The 22,953-nt window shown below is 47.6% G+C and overlaps 1 protein-coding gene across 1 annotated transcript in view; it reads right to left on the bottom strand.

Annotated features, from left to right (window-relative positions):
• Positions 1-22,953, bottom strand: part of LAPTM4B (lysosomal protein transmembrane 4 beta) — a 71,676-nt gene that overhangs the window by 5,714 nt on the left and 43,009 nt on the right. Inside the window, exons 5-6 of the mRNA XM_008255778.4 lie at positions 20,964-21,062; positions 18,560-18,655 (exon numbers count right to left, since the gene is read on the bottom strand). Coding sequence (XP_008254000.2) covers positions 18,560-18,655; positions 20,964-21,062 — 195 coding nt within the window. The remainder of the gene's footprint in view (positions 1-18,559; positions 18,656-20,963; positions 21,063-22,953) is intronic.

Genomic DNA, 22,953 nt, shown 5'->3' with positions numbered 1-22,953 from the left:
CACATTCCTGAGGGATAAGATCATCTTTTCATCTCGATGATGCTGATTTGACTGCTGGTACGGCGGGGACTGCCCTCCTGTTTCCACTCTGGTCTGCTAACGCTGCCTAAATACAGTACTTTCCTTTCCCACAGGAGCAGGCGACCTGAGAAAGCCTCAGGGACAATTAACGCAAAATGTGCCGAACAGCAAAACTGGGGGAAAGGCGACTACTTTGACATTTTTGAAAAGATGGTTTTAGTTAAACTCAGTTTTTCTATTTTTTTATTTTAAAAGAGTTCAGCGGGGCCAGTGCTGTGGCTCACTTGGCTAATCCTCCGCTTGCGGCGCCGGCGTCCCATATGGGCACTGGATTCTAGTTCCGGTTGCCCCTCTTCCAGTCCAGCTCTCTGCTGTGGCCCAGGAGTGCAGTGGAGGATGGCCCAAGTGCTTGGGTCCCTGCACCCACATGGAGACCAGGAGGAAGCACCTGGCTCCTGGCTTCAGACTGGCGAAGTGCTGGCCGTAGCGGCCATCAGGGGGGCGAACCAATGGAAGGAAGACCTTTCTCTCTCTCTCACTATCTATAACTCTGTCAAATAAATTTAAAAAAAAAAAAAAAAAAGAAAAAAGAAAAAAAGGAGTTCAGCAGGGACCAGCATTATGGCACAGTGGCTTGTGCAGCAACCTGTGATGCTGGCGTCCCCTATCAGAGCACCAGTTCTGGTCCTGGCTGCCCTGCTTCCAATCCAGCTCCCTGCTAATGTGCCTGAGAGGGCAGCAGAAGATGGCCCACGTGCTGGGGCCCCGTACCCACGTGGGAGACCCAGATCCAGTGGATGGAATCTCTCTCTGCCTTCCAAATAAATCCTTTAAAAAAAAAAAAAAAAAAAGGTAAGCATTCAAAATATGACCAAAAAAAGAATACAGGCCATGTTCTTCTTCAGCAGCTCCTCTCAGCAGATAAACAGAAACCCACCTTACACACCTCCGCCCAAGACTGCTGCACGTGCAACCAGGTTGTCTCCTCTCTCTCTTTTTTTTTAAAGATTTATTTTGTTTCTTTGAAAGACAGAGTGGTCTTTCATCTGCTGGTTCACTTCCCAGATGGCCGCAATGGCCAGAGCGGTGCCAATCTGAAGCCAGGAGCCAGGAGCTTCCTCCAGGTCTCCCACGCTGGTGCAGGGACCAAGGACTTGGGCCATCTTCTACTTCTTTCCCAGGCCACAGCAGAGAGCTGGATTGGAAGAGGAGCAGCCAGGACTAGAACTGGCGCCCATATGGGATGCCGGCACTTCAGGCCAGGGTGTTAACCTGCTGCGCCACAGCGCCGGCCCCACTACCAGGTTCTAAGCTGAGCCCAGTCCCCTGGGGTTGACCCTCACAGGTCTCAGCGGCGGAGTGTGGGGCACTGGAACGCTCCAGCAGGCACACACCCGGGCTCTCCCTCGACAGCCCCCTGCTCTCGAAGCCCTCGTGCTAGCCCTCTTCTGCTGCCCTCTCAGGCACATTAGCAGGGAGCTGGATTGGAAACAGGGCAGCCAGGACCAGACAGGCTGTGGACGGAACAAAGCCGAGAACAGGTCTCAGCTCAGCCAAGACTCGGCGTGCTTGCCGAGGAAGAAGCTTCACCCTTCCCACTACATCAGCGCTCACAGCAAACGAACCCCAAGGTCTCACATCCTGGAATAGAAGTGATTCCCGCTAGGGCGAAAAGCCAGAAGGCATTTAAGGTGGAAATGCATTCCTTCATCCAATCGTAAGAAATGATAAAATGCTCAAGAGGGAAGAATCAGTTATTGGTAAAAGTAGGAAATGCTGGGTCCTGGGGCTGGAATCAGACTTTTATTAGAAGCTGAGCGTTCAGCCAGAGGCTTACTGCAATTCTGCATTGCTAGGATTACCTTCCACAGAGCATCATGCCTACATACAGATGCTTGCAGACGGGCACAGAGGTTATCTTACAACGTGCTAAAAAATACTGTGCTGACAATGCTCACAGGCTCCTGGGGATCCACGGTGCAGACCCAGTTTTATGTCTGTGTGCATTTTCCTGCAGAGTGCATCCGATTTGCATCAGATTCTCAAAGAAATACCTCTGGGGATTTTAAGGCATGTGGATGGGGCACAAGTCTCTTCTCCGGCCTCCTTCATCCTAGTAAAGATGAGATAAAGTTCGTGTCATCAAGGCCCAGAATGACAGCTGTGGGCCACCTCATCCAGCCAGGAGCAGGGGCAAGAGTGACAGGAAAGACAGAGAACTCACAGCTGATCCTATGGAGTCAAACAAGTAGGAAAAAATATCAATTGGTAATGGACAGGTCTCATAGCCACTTAGAAAAAAGCAGGGCTAGGGAAAAGACTTGGCAGCCCAAACCAAGGCAAGCATTAGCTTGGGACAGACAGAAGAGGGAGATGAACCACACAGAACTTTGCACTGAACAATACCCACATCTTCCTATAGTCAAAGTGAACATAAACTGATGACATAACGCAAAAATTCGATACAACACAGGAAGGATAATATTGTGCAACAAGAAGTCAAAAGGTCTATTAGAAACAGAGAAATGACTATAAAACATAGAGGTTACCATGGAGATGAGAAATAGAACTGAGGGCGCTCACTACGGGGATGAAAGGTGGAAGATGGGCAGGTGTTTGGGGCAGCGTCACTGGGATGCTCACTGCGGTGCTGGGGTTGAGTTCGGCTCGGCTCCCCATCCCAGCTTCCTGCTGATGCACACCCTGGGAGGCAGCAGATGATGGCTCAAATTTGTGGGTCTCAGCCACCCAGATGGAGCTCCAGGCTCCTGGCTTTGCCCCGGCTGCTTGGGGGAGTGAATCAGCAAACATCTGGCTGCTGTGGGCATTTGAATGGGGGGAAGGAACCAGTGGGTGGGAGATCTCTGTCTCTGCCTCTCTCAAATTAAAAAAACATGAACATTCTAAAAAATAAAAAAGAGGCTAATCATGGCAGCTGCGACTGGACATGAAAGAGGAAGTGGATTACCCGGGGGGAATTTCCACCCGGAGGCTGGTGGGCAAGCAAACAGCAACAGTTGACAGGGGCCTGGCCCGCATCACCAACGTGACTCTGAACACAAGGCAGGGCAGGAGGAACTGGACACAGCAGTACAGACGCTCAACACGGAAGCCGGGGAAGTACCACGCTGTTGGAAGTCACGACCTCGGGGCTGATAGGGTCTCATAGAGAAGTCCTCTAGGCCTGCAGAACCCAACGTCCACAGGAACACATCACCCACTAGGCCTGGAACACCCCAGCAAACAGCAGAACCAGGATGTCAGGAGGCGCCCCACGGACTAATGCATGCGGCAGGCAGGGCGAGGCTTCTCTGGCTCCACACCACTTGCTCCAGCCCCTTGCGCCCAGCCCAGCAGTTCCCAGCACAGCACCTCATAGCCAGCTGCACAACGTTTTCTTGTGACCCTTCTCTCCTAGGATGTTTTTCTGTCTTATGTTGCCCTATACAAAGCCCTGTAGAGCAAAAGACCCTCCTGGGGCCGGCGCTGTGGCACAGCAGGTAAAGCCTTCGCCTGCTGTGCCAGCATCCCATATGGGTGCTGGTTCAAGTCCTGCTCCACTTCCAATCCAACACCCTACAACAGCCTGGGAAAGCAGTGGAAGATGGCCCAAGTCCTTGGGCCCCTGAACCTGCATGGGAGACCCGGAGGAAGCTCCTGGCTCCTAGCTTTGGCTCAGCAAAGCTATGACTGTTGTGGCCAACAGGGAATAAACCAGTGGATGGAAGACCTCTCTCTCTCTCTCTCTCTCTCTCTCTCTCTCTCTCTCTGCCTCTCCTTCACTTTCAAATAAATAAATCTTAAAAAAAGGGAAAAAAGACACTCCCATCACCCAGGAAAATACAAGACTTGGAGCTCTGTGTCAGGAACTGGAGGCAGAGAGCAGCAAACATTTCTGGCGACAACAGACAGTGTATATGGTGGTGATCCTGCGAGGTTACAGCTGCCTAGTGATGTCATAGGCACCTGCGCTTGTGTCAGCAATGCATGACCTATGTATAACTTCTTATCACTCCAGGACAGGGATGACAAAATCAGATTTATGTTTTGGATCAATCTGGCAACAACGCAGAGAAAACACAGGGCAGAAAGAAAGATGCATGTGCTTATTAGCACAGCACAAGGCTTATACTTAGGCTTAGCCAACCTTCATTTTTACGGTGAGTCTTTGAACAAAGAGCGTGGTCCTTGCCTCCTAGATGACAAAGAAAGAAGAAACAATGGCTGTGCCAACAAGGGCGTGAACCCTGCTCCACGCTGCCCAAGGACGGGGCCACCGAGCAGTTCATCACTGGAAGTACAGCGCAGGCTGCAGCTGCCAGGGACGACGTCCCCAAAGCAAGCATCCTGGACTCCTACGCACCTTCCAAGCCATATGTGCAGCTACATTATTATTATTATTATTATTATTATTATGTGGGTTGCAACAACCTTGCACAGCAAAGTTATCAAAAACTCAGCTTGTAAAGTCTGAAGGCACAAACCCCACCGCCTGCAGGGCTACCCCCAGCCTCCACCAAGGCCTTGTAAGGAGCTTAGTCTTTAAGGGCAGAAAAAAAATTATTCTCTGGAAAACCTAAGGTGGAAGTTTGTGCTTTAAAGAAATAGTGGGTAATACAGCTACTGTTTTCACAAAGAATGATTCCTTTATTGATTTCCTGCTATGGTTAGTTCAATATTAAGCTTGATTTAGATCTGTAGGCAAAGTAATAGAAACATGGAAGAATTACAACTTTTTCAGGAATATAAAATATCACTATAAAGAACCTAAGGACTAGGTGCTGCTGGGTTTTCAACCCTCTGGAAGGGGATGGCTCAACTCGGGTTTATCCAGGCTGAAGGCTGGGGTTGCCCAATTCCTTGGGATGGGTGGACTGCTGTCCTGTAAGGACCTACCACGGTCAGCCTAAGCCTCCACTAAAGCAGGGGTTGGTGAACTGCACAGGCCAGGTTCGGCTGCCCCCTGTTTTCTGCATGGCCTAGGATTCGATAACATTGCTGAATGGCTGAATTTTTTTTTTTTTTAGTTTTGTGATGCGAAAATTATATGAAATTAAATCTGCCTCCATAAGTACAGTCTTACCAGGAAGCAAACCACACACATCAGCTTACACGCTGTCTACAGCTGCTTTCATGCTACAACAGCACAGCTGAACATCACAGCAGAGGTCGAACAGCCCACAGGACCTAAACTATTCACTGCCGCCTTCTACACTGAGGAAAAGCACGACACTGAATTCTGACCTTGGAAGACATGAGAATGTCACGTGACAAAGCACACAGCCCCAAAGTTCTGTTTAAATGAATCCTAAGTAGGCAAAATATTTGTTTTCTGTTTTGCACCATTTGTTATGCTACATCTCCAATGCATCTTGTTTGTTTGTTTGTTTGTTTGACAGGCAGAGTTAGTGAGAGAGAGAGAGACGGAGAGAAAGATCTTCCTTCTGTTGGTTCAACCCCCAGATGGCCGTCACGGCCGGTGCCCTGTGCCATCTAAAGCCAAGAGCCAGGTGCTTCCTCCTGATCTCCCGTTCGAGTGCAGGGCCCAAGCACCTGGGCCATCCTCCACTGCCTTCCCGGGCCACAGCAGAGAGCTGGACTGGAAGAGGAGCAACCAGGACAGAACCAGTGCCCTAACTAGAACTAGAACCCAGAGTGCCAGCGCCGCAGGTGGAGGATTAGCCTAGCAAGCTGCGGCGCAGGCCCATCTGGTTTAAAACAAGCAGCATTTGCAGAAAATGCCCATCTTAAACTGCCCACAGCACACTGGCCTGTTTAGAAGTGAGCTTCTTTCATACAAACCAAGCAGGAGAGGGAGACAACTGGCCATGAACCTCTGTGATTAGCAGAAACACTGATTTGGGCATGTAAGAATCACCAAAAACAGAAAGTTAGGAGCCAGCACAGTGAGCTAACCCGCCTCCTGCAATGCCAGCACCCCATATGGGTGCAGGTTCAAGCCCTGGCTGCTCCGCTTCTGATCCAGCTCCCAGCTAATGTGCCTGGGAAGGTAGGGAAAGATGGTTCAGGTGCTTGTGTCCCTGCCACTCCCATGGGAGACCCAGATGGCGCTCTGGGCTACTGGCTTCAGCCTGGACCAGCCCAGCCATTGTGGCCATTGTGGAGTGAATCAGCAGATGGAAGCTCTCTCATTCTCCCTACACTTCAAATAAATAAATCTTTTTTAAAAGGACATCTAGTAATGCCCCCATCTATAATAAAGTATGCACATACCTACACATAACTCTGCTTTTTTAAGTTACACATTTTTCTACCTTTTCTATATCTGAATTTAAGCTGTGCCTTGTCATTGGCAGCATTTGACAGAAAGAAGTATCTAGGGGCCAGCATTGTGGCATAGTGGGTAAAGGGGCTGCCTGCAGTGCCGGCATCCCACATGGATGCTGGTTCGAGTCCCAGCTGTTCCACTTCTGATCCAGCTGTCTGCTATGGACTGGGAAAGTCCTTGGGCCCCTGCACCTGTGTGGGAGACCCAGAAGAAGCTCCGGGCTCCTGGCTTCAGATTGGCCTCCTGGCTTCAGACTGGTACCGCTCCAGCCGTGGTGGACAATTGGGGAGTGAGCTGGTGGATGGAAGACCTCTCTCTTTCTGGTTCTCCTCCTCTCTCTGTGTAGCTCTGACTTTCAAATAAATGGATAAATCTTTAAAAATAAAACAAGTACCTAAAATTACAGTGCTATTTAGAGTTGACAGCATCTTGGATTCAATGAATCTGCTATTCCAGGAGATGAAGACAACAAATTTTGGGGGATTCTAAAGAGAAATTTCCCCATTTATAGTAAGGAATCATTTCTGAAAGGGCTAATAAGATAGAAGTCAATGTTACCCCCAATTCATGATAGAAGTAGAGTTGTTCTCACCTGATACTACAGGAAGAAGCCAGCATTTCACTTTAATCTCAGCAAAAGACACTATTTTCAAATTGGGGCCAAAAATCCTCATTTCGAGTAGGAAACACTGAAATAATCTAGCTGCCCAAAGGGGAAGTCGGGATAGTTGTGCGCGTTTAAATATCTGTAGTATCTACGGAGTGAATGCTGGCTAGTTAAATGCAGGGGAAGTGCGGTGAGCCGTCACGGCAGCAGCTCCTCTACCATAGGCATCTCGCTCCTTCTGCTCCCTGTTCCCAGGCCTGTGTGTGCGGCGCCACCTGCTGTGCACATCGCCTGCTGCGCCACACGGTTTCCAGGGCTCCCACCCGGCAGGACACAGGACCACCCAGCCCCATCGCCCCTGCCCCTCAGGCCACCCTCTCTGACCCAGCACTGGCAAGGGAGAAAGGGCCCCTCCTCACTGCAGTCTCGTCTGCCTGCCAGCTTTGTTTCTTCATAGCTGTAACTATAACACGAACCTCTCTATTCCCGTTTTGCAACATCACACACCTTTCATCCGCTCTTACACTGCACATAACAATTGTTACAGCAATAAACACGTTTCATCAAGTGGATACACCCTCACTGAGCCAAACTGCTCCCCAACTATTAGACAATTAGACTGGATACTTTTGCTATTTAAAAGCAACGATGCATGAACATCTTATATATTTCTTATTACTTTCTTAAGCTACATTTCCAGAAACTTTTCCTAGAATGTTAAAATAAATAAATAAAATGTGATTACTCATTTGTCCCTAGAGTAAAATATTTACTCTATTTGAGGTACGTGTGATTAAATAAGAAGTCAAGTTCTGTGTGTATTTTCAAGTAAAAATGTCTCTCAATAAAAACTGGGTTTATTTGAGACGCTCCTCCAGGACTTGTGGGTCTCAGTACCTATGTGCTGACCTGATCACTCCATACGCCCTGCTCTGATGCAACTCTGAAATGCCCCAGGCCCAAAGTCTCCTAACACTGAAAAGTGCTCATACAGTTTTCTCAAAAGCTGCTTTGGGATGAAGTGAATAGAAAGTTGTATGGGTGAGAAGCAACTTCCAGGAGACCAGGACATATTTTTAAAAAGTGTATTTTGGGCCGGTGCCATAGCTCACTAGGCTAATCCTCCACCTGCAGCGCCGGCACAGCGGGTTCTAGTCCCAGTCGGGGCTCCGGATTCTGTCCCAGTTGCCCCTCTTCCAGTCCAGCTCTCTGCTGTGGCCCGGGAAGGCAGTGGAGGATGGACCAAGTGCTTGGGCCCTGCACCTGCATGGGAGACCAGGAGAAGCACCTGGCTTCCTGATTTCAGATCAGCGCGGTGGGCCGGCCGCAGTGTGCCGGTCGCAGCTGCCATTGGAGGTTGAACCAACGGCAAAGGAAGACCTTTCTTTCTGTCTCTCTCTCTCTCACTGTCCACTCTGCCTGTCCAAAAAAAAAAAAAGTGTATTTTGGGGGCTAGTGCTGTGGTGAAGCGGGTAAAGCTGCCACCTGCCATACCGGCACCCATATGAGTCCCAGCCATTCCACTTCCAATCTAGCTGTTTGTGGCCTAGGAAAGCAGTGGAGGATGGCCCAAATGCATAGGCCCCTGCACCCGCATGGGAGACCTGGAAGAAGCTCCTGGCTCCTGGCTTTGGGTGGGCCCAGTTCTGGCCGTTGCAGCTTTTTGGGGGAGAGAACCAGCAGATAGAAGACCTTTCTCTCTCTCTGTAACTCGGCCTTTCAAATAAATAAATAAATCTAAAATTTAAAAATAGTGTATTTTGTTGATGGGGGAACACTACACAGAAGAAACGAAATAGGAAGTGAATTAATGTCACTCTTTGGAAACCTTGGAACCTGTATTAAAGGTGAGGAAACTCTTTCGGGAGGAAATCTCACGGCGCCAAGCCCCGTCTCACCCACAATGCTTTTGCATGACCTCATCAGGAGACCACAGGTGCTGGGTGACAGGAAGCACAGGTGTACAGCAGGCAGCAGTGGGAGGACCCTGGTGGTACCAAGGAAACTTCCACCTTACCTGTTCTTCCCCTCTTCCTTAGTCATCCTCCCCTGCCTTCCCTGTGTCAGAGCCAGAACACAAAGATCCCCACAGAAGGTCCCGTTGCTTTGGCACTCCATGACTGTACCCGCAAAGACTGGTCTAAACGAACAAGGGCCTGCCTGCCGCCTGCATCTTGGTCACATGCAGCCAGGCACTGGCAGGGAGGTGTAGGCAGCCCATAAACAAGTCATAGACAAGTCAAGGTCAGTCTTGGCTTGTGGAATTCCTGGGAGGAAAAAAAGTCACCTATTCCCATGCTCTAGGAGAATGATCAAACAAGAACACTCCGCTAAAATTAACTATGTTATGATTGTGTTGCAGAAAGCCTGATAAGTTGCTTGCCTGTGTTGTTAACTTTTGTGTTGCCTTGAGCTGCAGCTGGTTATGTATAAAATATCACTGAGACGCTAGAATAAACGAGCCTTGATCAGGCTTCTGTCTTGGCTCCATTCTCTGCGCCCTTGTCCCTCTTTTCATTCCCACTCCCTCCTTCAGGTTCCATTCGACAGGTGCGGCTGGCCCACATCAGGGAGGAGCACAGGCGGTCCTGGCTGCAGTCTGAATGGAAGGCAGCCTAAGGGATGAGGGTGGGAGGGAGCAGGCTGCTGAGCCTGTAAGCCCCTGCGGCCACCCACTCGCCACGTGATCTCCAGCAGTGAACGACCTGGCGCTCAGGGAATGGCAGAACACACTGCAGGGACTGCTGGGAGACTCAGTGAGCTCACCTATAGAAAGCACTCAGGGGCTGGTGCCGCGGCTCACTAGGCTAATCCTCCGCCTTGCGGCACCAGCACACCGGGTTCTAGTCCCAGTTGGGGCGCCGGATTCTGTCCCGGTTGTCCCTCTTCCAGGCCAGCTCTCTGCTGTGGCCCAGGAGTGCAGTGGAGGATGGCCCAAGTACATGGGCCCTGCACCCCATGGGAGACCAGGAGAAGTACCTGGCTCCTGCCATTGGATCAGCATGGTGCGCCGGCTGTGGCGGCCATTGGAGGGTGAACCAAAGGCAAAGGAAGACCTTTCTGTCTGTCTCTCTCTCTCACTGTCCACTCTGCCTATCAAAAAAAAAAAAAAAAAAAAAAAAAAAGAAAGCACTCAGCCCACAGCCTGGCAGGTGGCAACCTGTGTCCTAGAATTTAAGGAAAAATCTCCATCACAAATGCTACAGAGTCTCCGAAATGCCATTTCAACTTAGCCAAGACTTCACCAAGTCGCTCACATGTGTCTTGTCTTCTAACATTATGGGGGAGGGAGGGGAAGCTTAGAGATCATATAATCTATTAAATTACAAGAGAAAAAGAGATACACCTAAAACAATTATTTAACAGCCAGAAGCTTGAAAGCCAATAAACCACGGGCTAGAGTTTTAAATTCCATTACAGCTCCCTACTAATGCTCCTGGAAAAGCAGTGGAAGATGATCCAGGTTCTTGGGCCTCTGTCACCCACGTGGGAGAACTGGATGGAGTTCTGGGCTCCTAGGTTCCTGGTTTCAGCCTGGCCCAGCCCCAGTCACTGTGGCCATTTTGGGGGCAAACCAGTGTGTACAAGATCTCTCTCTCTCTCTCTCTTTAGCTTTCAAATAAGTCTTGAAAAATCTTTTAAAAGGGAGGCTGGCATTGTGGTATAATGGGTTAAGCTGCTGCCTGCAGCACCACCATTCCATATCAGTGCTGGTTTGAGACCCAGCCACTCCACTTCACATCCAGCCCCCTGCTAATGTGCCTGGGAAAGCAGCAGAAGATGGCTCAAGTGCTTGGGCCCCTGCACTCACATGGGAGACCAGAAGAAGCTCCTGGGACCTGGCTTCAGCCTGGCCCAGCTCTGGCTGTTTGTGGCCATTTGGAGAGTGAACCAGCGGATAGAAGACCTTTCTCTGTCTCCCTCTTTGTCTCTCTGTAACACTGCCTTCCAAATAAAGAAAATAAATCTTAAAAAAAAAAAAAAAAAAAAAGCCAGCTTAGAACCACCTGTCTAGGTAAAACCTTCCCCCACCCACTCCAGAAACTCAGTTATGATTTTTCTGAAGAATCTGCAAAGATGAAGGCTGTACATTCACCTCAGTAACAGTGCAGCTTCTTGGGTCCGAAGGAACTGGGAAGCTGAGCTATCTCTCCTGCTGCCCATTTGGTTCATTTCCTCACACTACACAGAGGGAAAATACACAGAACCCATGTTACCCAGCCAAGGACTTTCTAACCATATCCAACCTACACTATGAAATAAAGAACCACCTGAGTTTTAGAAGCAGCAGGAGGGAATTAGCAGAGGAGTTGTTTTGGTTTTGGTTTTTCTGTTTGTTTTTAAGATTTGTTTTATTTATTTAAAAGGCAGAGCTGCAGAGAGAAAGGGAGAGACAAAGAGATCTTCCATACATTGATTTATTTTCCAAATGGCCACAATGGCTGGGGGTGGGCCAGGTCGAAGCCAGGAGCTTCTTCTGTGTCCCACACAGGGGTAGCAGGGGTCCAGGCACTTAGGTCACTCTCCGATGCTTTCACTGGGCCATATCAGAGATCTGGATTGGAAGTGGGGCAGCTGGGGCTCCGACTGGAGCCTATAAGGGATGCCAACATTGCAGGAGGCAGCCTAACCCATTATGTCACAACGCTGACCCTAGCAGTGGAATTTTTTATTTGCAATTTCTTTTCTTTTCTTTTTATTTTTATTTTTTTAAGATTACTTATGTGAAAGGCATAGTTAGAGAGAGAGAGAGAGAGAGAGAGAGAGAGAGAGATCTTCCATCCAGTGGTTCACTCATCCGATGGCTACAACAGCCAGCACTAGGCCAGGCCAAAGCCAGGAGCCGGAAGTTTCTTCCATGTCTCCCACATGGATGCAGGGATGTCAAGAGTCTATCTGCAGATCATGTTAATCTGCACTGGCCTCTACAATATGCTTGGCATCCCAGACTCCATGAAGCTTAAACTTCTCCTACTTATCCCTAAAAAGTTTGAAATTTTATATTACCCAAGACTAAGATTCTTTGGCTGAAATCAGATTTCAGATATCATTCTGGCATCTCACTGCTTTTTAAAGTCCCCCAATTACAAAGGAACCAGATCTCTTACTTTCAGAATAACAAAATATGGGTACTACACAACTTGAGTCTTTGTTAGTATTAGCAAAACAAGAATAGAGATTAGAAATAGTCTTTAAAATCCCAATTTATATAAAACTTAATGCAAAACAAATACATTTCTGGGTTGACACTATGGCACAGCAGGTTACGCAATGCTTGTCCTGCCACCAGCATCCCATGTCAGAGAGCCAGTCTGAGTTCCCACTGCTCTGCCTCAGATCCAGCTCTCTGCTATGGCCTGGGAAAGCAGTAGAAGATGGCCCAAGTCCTTGGGCCCCTGCACCTGCGTGGGAGACCCAGAAGAAGCTCCTGGCTCCTGGCTCCAGCCTGGCCCAACCTGGGTCATTGCGGCCATTTGGGGAGTGAGATAGCAATGGAAGATCTCTCTTTCTCTCCCCCCCCACCCCGTCTCTCACATTCTATCTGTAACTCTGCCTTTCAAATAAATAAATCTTTTTAAAAAAAAGCCTACATTAAAAATCACTTGAACATGACTGCTTAAGAAAATTTGTCAGGTATTTATTTCACAGCCTAAGGGTACTACTGCAAAACAAAACAAAACAAAACAAAACAAAAGCCCTGAGGACCATAAGGCATTATAAACAGAGGTTGCAACTCACCACTTGGGACAGTCTCCTTACAATTTTTGCTTTGATTTGGTTGGGAAACCAGAGGACAGAGTGACCCCAGCAATCATCTCCAGGATCTAATGACTTATCTATCCTCCCTCTGAGTACAATTTTGGAAAGTACGTATCTGGATAATAAGTGCACTGTTTTAGAGTAGGTAGGGCTGAAGCACTTTCTACCAACCAGAGCTCCAGTATCTTTCCACAGAGGTCAGTGTGGAAATACTCCTCCTGGGAGAAAAGCCAGCGGGCCAGACATTTGATAGGAGGCCAAGGCCAGCCATGGCACGCTATGGCCTGTCAATGTGATCTCAATAAAGATATGGACCAGAGAGAAACACACGTGATTAATGTGACACAGGATTTCTCTCTTTTCTTCCTTTTTTTTTAGGATTTGTTTATTTGAGACAGAGTGACAGAGAGATCAATCTTCCATCTACTGGTTCACTCCCCAAATGGCCTAAACAGCCAGGGCTGGACTAGGCCAAAGTTCAAAGCTAGGAATTCCATCCTGGTCTCCCACAGGGGTGGCAGGGGCCCAGGTCCTTGGGCTTCCCAGGTGCATCAGCAGGGGGCTAGACCGAATGCAGAGCCTCTGATGTGAGATGCTGGCATCCCACAAGTGGCGGCTGAACCTGCTGTGCCACAACACCAGCCCTGTTCAGAGGGGATTCTCCACACAGCTGCAGAGCCCAGGGCAGAACCAGACCATTAAAGCCCAATTCAGGGTCTCCCAGGGAGGACCCAGTGATCTGGTTTTTTAAAGTTAGAACACTAAGTTATTTCCTTCAGTCAAAATGATTTTGAAACATGAAAAAAAAAAAAAAAAAAAAAAGGCCGGTGCCGCAGCTCACTAGGCTAATCCTCCGCCTTGAGGCGCCAGCACACCGGGTTCTAGTCCCGGTCGGGGTGCCGGATTCTGTCCCGGTTGCCCCTCTTCCAGGCCAGCTCTCTGCTGTGGCCAGGGAGTGCAGTGGAGGATGGCTCAAGCGCTTGGGCCCTGCACCCCATGAGAGACCAGGATAAGCACCTGGCTCCTGGCTTCGGATCAGCGCGGTGCGCTGGCTGCAGCGCGCCAGCCACGGCAGCCATTGGAGGGTGAACCAACGGCAAAAGGAAGACCTTTCTCTCTCTCTCACCATCCACTCTGCCTGTCAAAAAAAAAAAAAAAGAAAGAAAGAAAAGAAAAGAAACATGTAGAGTTCTGCCAAAATAAATAAATAAATAACTTGTCTTCCAACCCTAGGAACCCAGGCTGTGTCCTACAGTCCTACAGATATCATTTCCCACCAAAGGGAAGCAGGCTCCTGGGAGAAATGGCTGATTCCAGGTGTGCGGCAAGAAACGTGCAAAATGAGCTTAGAACAACTTATCTTATCAGGCAGTATGGGAGCCATCAACTCCAAGTCAAAAGCGTCTGGAGTCAGGGCAGTTGTCTTGGCACAGAAGTTAGGATGCCTGGGGCCAGCGCTGTGGCGCAGGGAGTTAACACCCTGGTCTGAAGTGCCAGCATCCCATATGGGCACCGGTTCTGTCCTGACTGCTCCACTTCCCATCCAGCTCTCTGCTATGGCCTGGGAAAGCAGAAGAAGATGGTCCAAGTTCTTGGGCCCCTGCACCCATGTGGGAGACCCGGAAGAGGCTCCTGGCTTCAGATCGGCAGGCTCCAGCCATTGTGGCCAACTGGGGAGTGGACCATGGGATGGAAGACTTTTCTCTCTCTCTCTCTCTCTGCCTCTCTCTCTAACTCTGCCTTGCAAATAAATAAATCTTAAAAAAAAAAAAAAAAAAGTTAAGATGCTGCCCACAGTCCATATTAAGGTGCCTAGAACTCAGCCCCAGCTCCACTCCTGGTTCCAGCTTTCTGCTAATGCACACAGTGGGAGGCACCAGGTGACGGCTCAAGTAACTGAATTCCTGTCACCCACACAGGAGACCCAAATGGAGCTCCCAATTCCTGGGTCTGGGCCAGCCTAGTTCAGCCATTGCAGACACTTAAGGGGTGAACCAGTGGATGGAAGTGTTCCCTTTCTCTCTCAAAATTAAAACAATGCCAATTCACTGGTCACTACTCGAAATGGAAGAATAACTCATTTTGACAACTGACACAAAGAATAAAACCAAGTACATTTACCCAAACCACACGTGCCAATGCATAACCAAACAGTGCACTTGGCAAGGTTTACCTTTATGGAGATATTCTAGCTGATAAGTGAAAAGGGAACAACAGAATGTCTGCATACATACCTCAACCCTAGTGAATCAATCAGCCTGGCCATGGAGCATCCGAGGCTGCTGACGCCCCAATAAGAAAGCCAACCAGGTAATACTCACTCTGGGTGGCAGAATAAGCTATCACCTATGAAGCCATCTATAAAACCAACGCAACCTTGAATACAGGAGGCCCCTGGATTCGACAATCTGCTAGAAATACAGGACTACAGTGAGCAATCAGAAAAACCTAGACTGTGGAAGAAACTTTTTTTTTCCCAACAAAAAAATTACAGACACTGAAACTACACACTGGCCCACAGATTCTATTTCAAATAAACTGCTAGAAAACCACAACATTTATGAGTCTGTTGGAAATCTGAGCACTTACTGGATGTTTTTATTATTTTGGGTATAATGAGGGCTTTTCTTAAAACCACAATACCATTATATATATTTTAAAAAAAGACTTGAAAAATATTAGCAGAAAGCTGAGATTTAAGGTGGCAATCTGTGGTGGAGTACCCTACTGCCACAACTGACTTATGAGAGAAGATAAATGTCCCTTTCCCAGGAATACAACACCTTAAAAAGAAAGGAAAGGTTGATTCCGAGCGACTGAAGAATAGTGACCAGTCACAGCCCTCGCCAACACTTCCACAACACCCTCAGTCAACACACCAGAAAACAAGCACAGCTGGCTCTAGTCCACAGCTCCAACCTGTAGTCACTACCAACCACCGTCCAGCTGGTAGCTGTTCTGCAGGACAGAGGCCTAACTGCTCCGAGGCCCAGGAGAGCCCAGTTGGAAGTATAGCTACCTCAGTGTAACTCTATCTGTCAAATTAAAAAAAAAAAAAAAAAAAAAAGGAACAAGTCTACATAAAACCGAGACTGATTTTGTGTGTTTCGAGGCAAAAAAATAAGTTCCCCTGCAAAAGAAAGTCGGTAGGATGCATTTGAGGAACTTACTCTCAGCTCTTAAAAAGTCTCTCTGCACTCTACTTGCTAGAAAATTTCCACTGAATAAACCACAACCCAAACAATATCAAAACAAGCACATGTAATATGGGCGTTACCTTCTCTGACTTCATACCTTACTTGTTTTGTTTTGTTTTGTTTTTTGACAGACAGAGTGGACAGTGAGAGAGAGAGACAGAGAGAAAGGTCTTCCTTTTCCGTTGGTTCACCCTCCAATGGCCGCTGTGGCTGGTGCACCACTCCTCAAACTCAAAAATCTCAAACTGCCATGTTTTTCCTTAGTTCAAAAGGACAGGAATTCTGCTGCGATTTTTTTTTTAAAGAAAAGGTAGAGAGCAGAGAAAGAAACTTATAATTAAATGCCCAACAATTCAGAAGGAGGGATAAATATTATTAAGGCAGTAGTTTTATAAAATTATATTAATTTGTGGGCAGGCATTTGGCATAGCAATGAAGATGCCACCTGGGGCACTGACATCCCATATCAGGTGCCCAGGTTCAAGTCCCGGCTTCGCTCCTGACTCCAGCTTCCTGCTGACGCACATCCCGGGAGGCAGCATGAGAGCTCAAGTAGTTGGCTGGGTCCCTGTCTCCCACGCGAGAGGCCCTGAATGAGTTTGTGGTTGCTGGCTTTGGCCTGGCCCAACCCTCCCTGCCATAGCCCTCTGGGGAGTAAATCAGCTAACGGGAGCTCTCTCTTTTTCTCTGTATGCTTTTCAAATAGACAAATAAATAAAAACCTTCAAAGAATTACAATAGTTTTGAGAAGTTTCTTGAAGGGACACACCAACCCTAGTGGAATGCCTTCAAGGGTTGAACAGAACCCACGTTTACTGTCGTCAGCGCTCAGGGCTCTGCAGACCTCAAGAGTGATCTCAGCTCCGGATGTGCTGGGTTTGTGCATCTGACCACGTCACTGTCTGCTCGTAGACCGCGGCTCACACATCTGATCCAGCCCAGGAAGGGCCTGGTCTGGTGAGCACTTAGGAAAACTGTTCGTGGCTACGAAGCCCTGGATACCACAGGGTTCTCAGTCAAGCCATCTGACACGCACGCATTTGGTACAAAGTATGAAAGTATTCCACTTCCATTTTATACGCAAGTCGAGAACAGGTAGGCATTTGACGAAGTAGTTAAAACACTCTGGATGCTGCATTCCGTATCAGAGTGCTTGGGCTCGAGTCCTAACTCCACCTTCCCGATAACGGACACCCTGAGAGGCGGCAGGGTGACAGCTCAAGTACTTGAGTCCTTGTCACCCATGTAGGAGATTCAGATCGAGAACTAACTCCTGGCTTCAGCCAGGCCCATCCCAGGCATTTGGGGAGTGAATTAGCAAAGAGAAAATCTCTTTCCCCCTCTCTGTCTCTCTGCCTTTCAAATAAATAAATAAATCTTTAAAAAAATAAAATTTTAAAGAATTTAAAAACAAGGATTTTTATAGGGTTGAGTAGCCACCTGTGATAGCAGCAATCCATACTGGTGCCAGTTAGTCCTGGTTGCTCCACTTCTGTCCCAGCCCCCTGCTAATGTGCCCAGGGAAAGCAGAAGATGGCCCAAGTACTTGAACCCCTGCTACAGTAGACCCGGATGATATTCCAGGTTCCTGGCTTCAGCTTGGCCTGGCCCTGCCTGTTGCAGCCATTTGGGAAGTAAACCAGTGAGTGGAAGAACTCTCTCTCTCTCTTTCTCTCTCACCCTCCGTAATTCTGTCAAATAAATACATAATTCTTTTAAAAAAAATTTTACAGGAGGGGGCCAGCGCTGTAGCGCAGTGGGTTAAAACCCTGGCCTGAAGTGCCCATATCCCATATGGGCACCGGTTCTAGTCCCAGCTACTCTTCCGATCAAGCTCTCTGCTATGGCCTGGGAGAGCAGTGGAAGACGGCCCAAGTCCTTGGGCCCCTGCACCCATGTGGGAGACCTGGAAGAAGCTCCTGGCTCCTATTTCAGATCGGCGCAGCTCTGGCTGTTGTGGCCATCTGGGGAGTGAACCAGTGGCTGGAAGATCTTTCTTTCTATCTCTGCCTCTCTCTGTAACTCTGTCTTTCAAATAAATAAAATAAATCTTTATTAAAAAAAAGATAAAAGATTTTACAGGAGGTAGTTTTTAAGACCTACTACTTCTGCCATTCTCATTTATCTACCCCTGAAATCACAATGCTTAGCTTTATTTTTCATGTAAAGTGAGATGGTATAGTCGAGCTATGCAGAATATCTATAATTATATACCATGGTTGAATAACTGAAGTTATATATATCCATATTATATATAACTTCAGTTAAGACCCGGCTGCTCCACTTCCGATCCAGCTCTCTGCTATGGTCTAGGAAAGCAGTAGAAGATGGCCCAAGTCCTTGGGCCCCTGCACCCAAGTGGGAGACCTGGAAGAAGCCCCTGGCTCCTGGCTTCGGATCACCACAGCTCCGGCTGTTGTAGCCATCTGGGGAGTGAACCATGTATATATATATGTATATATATATGGATAAGATATCTATATTACCTATTTTTAAAAAGCAACCAGAAGTTGAGCCATTTAGATTTTACTAGAATAAAGCTAGAAGGCAACAATACATTTCAATTAACTACAGATCCTTTACTGACAAAGCAGCTCCACAGTATGCTCCAATAGCAACAAAAACCGAGCAAACACAGGAAATTCTTAAATCTGTGATGGATACCTTACGTGACAGTACACCTACCGTAGTGTCATTGCTGGTGACATAAACCAGGACATCAGAGGCATTCCTGCTGTTGATGTATCGGTAGCAGTTCCAAACACAGCTAATCAAGTAACCCTGAAAGTGAGCAGTGATTAGCAATTATTTTTAATAACATATACAATACATTCAACTTACTCACACTTGCTGTTTAGTCAACAATGCTACCACTTCTTTATTGCAGGTAATGGAGAAAGAAGGTTTGGACTTATTAGTTACATGTTGTGGAAGACTGTTCATCTGTTATCTTAGCAGTGAACAGTGGCTCCTTAGTACAAAGGCTCTTCCAGCTATGCGGCCTTGAAAATGACAACTCCATAACTGAGAGGCTATAGAAACAAACGAAGGGGAAGTACCTGCTCTCTGGGGCTCCACAAACCCACAGTAAGCATCCCAAGGGGCCCCGGGCAACTGCACACACATTCACTTACAAGTCACTCCAACAGGAGAAAAAGGTCATCCTGTTGTCTTGAAAAAGTCTAATATTTGTTTCAGAGACATCATTTCTTACTTCACATTTCTGTAATCTTGAGTTAGAGCATGAACTATTTAGTGTATTTTCCCAATAAACTTGCAGTGACGTATTCCTCCCATCATCTGCTTGCAGAGCTGGTGCTGAGCACTGCCTCCTAGTCTTGTCTTCACAGAGCGACACTGATGAGTGTCCTGATTTGGGCCCTCAGGGAAATGGTGTGGGGACAAGCCTCACTGAAGAGCACGGGGGGGCCAGAGCTGTGTGCCCCAGGTTAAGGTGCCACTTGCAATGCTGGAATTCTCTGTTAACCAGAGGACTGCTTTGAGTCATAGCTGTTCTGCTTCCCATCCAGCTCCCTGCTAATGTGCCTGGGAAAGCAGCAGAAGAGGGCCCAACTATTTGGGCCCCTGCACCCACATGGGAGACCCAAATGAAGCTCCTGGCTTCAGCCTGGTCTAGTACTGGCTGTTGGGGCTATCTGGGGAGTGCACCAGTGGAAGACTGGAAGATGGAAGATCTCTCTGTAGCTCTGCCTTTCAAACAAATTTTATTTGTTTATTTGAAAGGCAGAGTTATAGAGAGATCATTTCTTTCTACCTATCTGCATTATACTACCCATTTAAAAATGACTTTTCTCCTAACATACAGTTTCTTCCAGCTTACAGAAGCTTGATTTAAAAAAAAAAAAAAAAAAAATAGGGGCTGGCGCTATGGTATACCGGGTTAATGCCCTGGCCTGAAGCGCCAGCATCCCAGATGGGTGCTGGTGTGAGACCCGGCTGCTCCACTTCCGATCCAGCTCTCTGCTATGGTCTAGGAAAGCAGTAGAAGATGGCCCAAGTCCTTGGGCCCCTGCACCCAAGTGGGAGACCTGGAAGAAGCCCCTGGCTCCTGGCTTCGGATCACCACAGCTCCGGCTGTTGTAGCCATCTGGGGAGTGAACCATAGGATGGAAGACCTGTCTCTCTCTCTCTCTCTCTCTCTCTGCCTCTCCTCTCTCTGTGTAACTGTGACTTTTAAGTCACTCTCTCTACCTCTCATCTCTCTGTGTAATTCTGACTTTCAAATAAAGACAAATAAATCTTTAAAAAATTTTTTAAAAATAAAAAACAGGTGATTTTATGCTAAAACAAGAATCATTTGGGAACTTTGTACCTGGCTAGGTATTGAGGCTTTCATAAGGAGGTTGACAAAGAACAGGTAATGGCTGACTGATGATGGTAGAGGAAGGGAGACCGGTGATGGGAATGACAAGGTGGTCAGCTTTTGCAGACCAATCTGACAGCCTATACCCTCTTGTTTTGAGAAATAAGCTTAAGGAAGTAAACATACAAGTATACAAGGATATATTTAAATATACTTATTGCAGTATTATTATTAAGCAAAAAAAGTAGAAACCACATCACTATCCAACAATAGGTAATTTATTAAATAATATTCCTGTAATGGAATGACTGAGAACAATGTTCAGACTACATTACAAGCTAAAAACAAAACAGCCTATCATACAGATATTACAATAGGTGCTGCAGTATTACAACATACAGAGGAACTTCAAAAAGTTCATGGAAATGGAATTACAAATTTATCAGGTGCAAAAAAGTCTAAAATGTATGCATATTTTAAACAATACATATCTTCCATGAACTTTTGGAAACCTTCTCATATGTAATGTGTAACATTCTGTTAATTTATTCCCATTCAAACAAATTTTGCAATCAATTTTGACATGTGGAGTCCCGGTTAATGTTTCTCTCTCATATAGACAGAAGGAACTGTACTGTTAGAGAATCACAAAGCAGATGAGGTATCTAAAGCAAGACAATGAACTGATCAATGTCTGTTTATTCCTCTGGCATTCAATTAATAATAATTAATACTATTTACCCTAAGTAGAATCTTCATGCTTACCTTGAAAGTCAAGATAATGCTGATAAACAGAAGAATAATAAGAACCAAACAGGTAGGGTTCACTGCCATGATATCCTCTCTGTAGGGAAAATTAGGAGGCTGCGAAAGAAGAGAGCGGTGTTAGCAAACCTCATCCATCACCCAGGATCATCTTCCCCGGGCAGCAACTCACCTGCGCTTACCAGAGAGCAACTGGTGAAGGCAGACAGCGGGCAGGGCCAACACAGTGTTGCTAGTCTCCCTGCACCAACGAAAAAGCTACAAAAGGCGTGCTGGCAGAAACCTAGTCTCTTCACACTTCAGGTGGTAACTCCCCAGAGGAAAAAGTCACAGGCAGAGTCATGGGGGAGACCTGGACACCCAGCCCTGCCCTCCTGCTCCACAGCTCTGCATCCGGGGATGTTCTGTGCACCTCTGGGGTCTGAATTTCCCACAAGCCCTGGGGAGAAAACCACTCACATGGTGTCTTCTTTCCATGCTGCATTTCTGTGGCTGTTAACCTCTCCCTAGAGAGCAGATTCTCTGATAACAGACATTTATAGCATTAAAAAAAAAAAATCAAATCCTGTGATCTGGATATTGATTAACTGCCAGGTCAAACCTGCCTTGGAGGATCAAAGTCTACCTGGGCTCGTGGGAGGGCCAGGACTTGCCCAGGACATGCAGGGGCTGGTGAGTGCACAGGGCAGGCAGCTGCTCTTCCCCGCCCCACGCTGTGCACTTGGACATCACAGAGAAGCCGCACGTGCTAAGGCAAGAGCACAGAGAAAACCCCCAACTCGGAGCGTGGTTCCCACTCCTCAGGGGGACCACCAAGTCCCGCTCTTCAGATCTCCTCTCCCCTGAGAACGGCCAACAGGCAACATCAAAGCCTTCTCTGAGATGATCCCACACAGTGGGCCCTGCAAAGTTCCTAGGTGGTACTGATCTTACAGGGTGAATGATAACGTGGCGTCTTTCACAAGAACAAGAGAAACTACATTGCTCCCGTGGGAGCTGGCTCCTGGCTTCGGATCAGCCCAGCTCTGGCTGTTGCAGCCATCTGGGGAGTGAACCAGTGGATGGAAGATCTCTGTCTCCCACCTGTTTATAACTCTGCCTCTCAAATAAATAAGTCCTAATTTAAAAAAAAAAAAGGATTAACGTGAAAGTTATGATCGTTTCGACAGAGATCCTCTCTTAAACAAGCAAACATGGTTTCTAGGCTCACAGGACATGCGCAACTTGTTCTGTGTGCTTTACAAGACTACACGCAAACGGAAGGCAGGAACAGGGGGGCAGGCTCCCTGGACGTTTCCATTCATCCCTCGGGCTCTGCAGACGTGGCTCTCTCTGCCCAGAGGGGTCTCTAAGTGGAACACACGGAGAAGAGCCGCTTATGTCACTGGTTTGGAATTATGCAATTACAAAAATGGAAGATAGCGGTTTTCTTTCCTTCTTTCTGCTGATGCTGTCATCACTGTCCGCATAACCAACTGTACCACTGACGGCTCTAAAGCAAACGAGCCCTGAGGGACAGGCACTGTGGAACACAAAAGGAAGGGGAGGTGGTGTGGTGAGTGTTCCACGTGCCAGGCCTCAAGCTCCTTACAGATCCCTGCAGCATAGGGCCCGCCCACAGGGCTGCCCCGGGGCTCATCTGCCTGCTCCATCATCGCCCCACCCTGTCTCCACCGGCTCACATGACAGGCTGTGTTGCAATCACGCTGCCTCCACACTTTGGCATGGTTTTGGGAGCTCAGCACCAGATCATTATTACAAAGTAAAAGCACAAGCCCTTAAACACAAAGATTAACTCCTCAGCGTGTTCATCACATACAAACCCTCTTGGGCGGAAAAACTTGGCTACACAACAAGGGAGAATACAGAAAATTGGCATATGGGAAACGCACCAACATTTTCTCAATGTATTCTGTCCAAAACACGGAACCCGTTTTCCACAGCAAAGAAAAGCTATTAGTAACACAAGGGCAACTACAATGGCATTCTT

Source organism: Oryctolagus cuniculus, chromosome 6, assembly GCF_964237555.1.
Source record: "Oryctolagus cuniculus chromosome 6, mOryCun1.1, whole genome shotgun sequence".
NCBI lineage: Eukaryota > Metazoa > Chordata > Mammalia > Lagomorpha > Leporidae > Oryctolagus > Oryctolagus cuniculus.
Note: the sequence above shows the minus strand (reverse complement) of the source record. Positions and strands in the feature narration are given on the sequence as shown.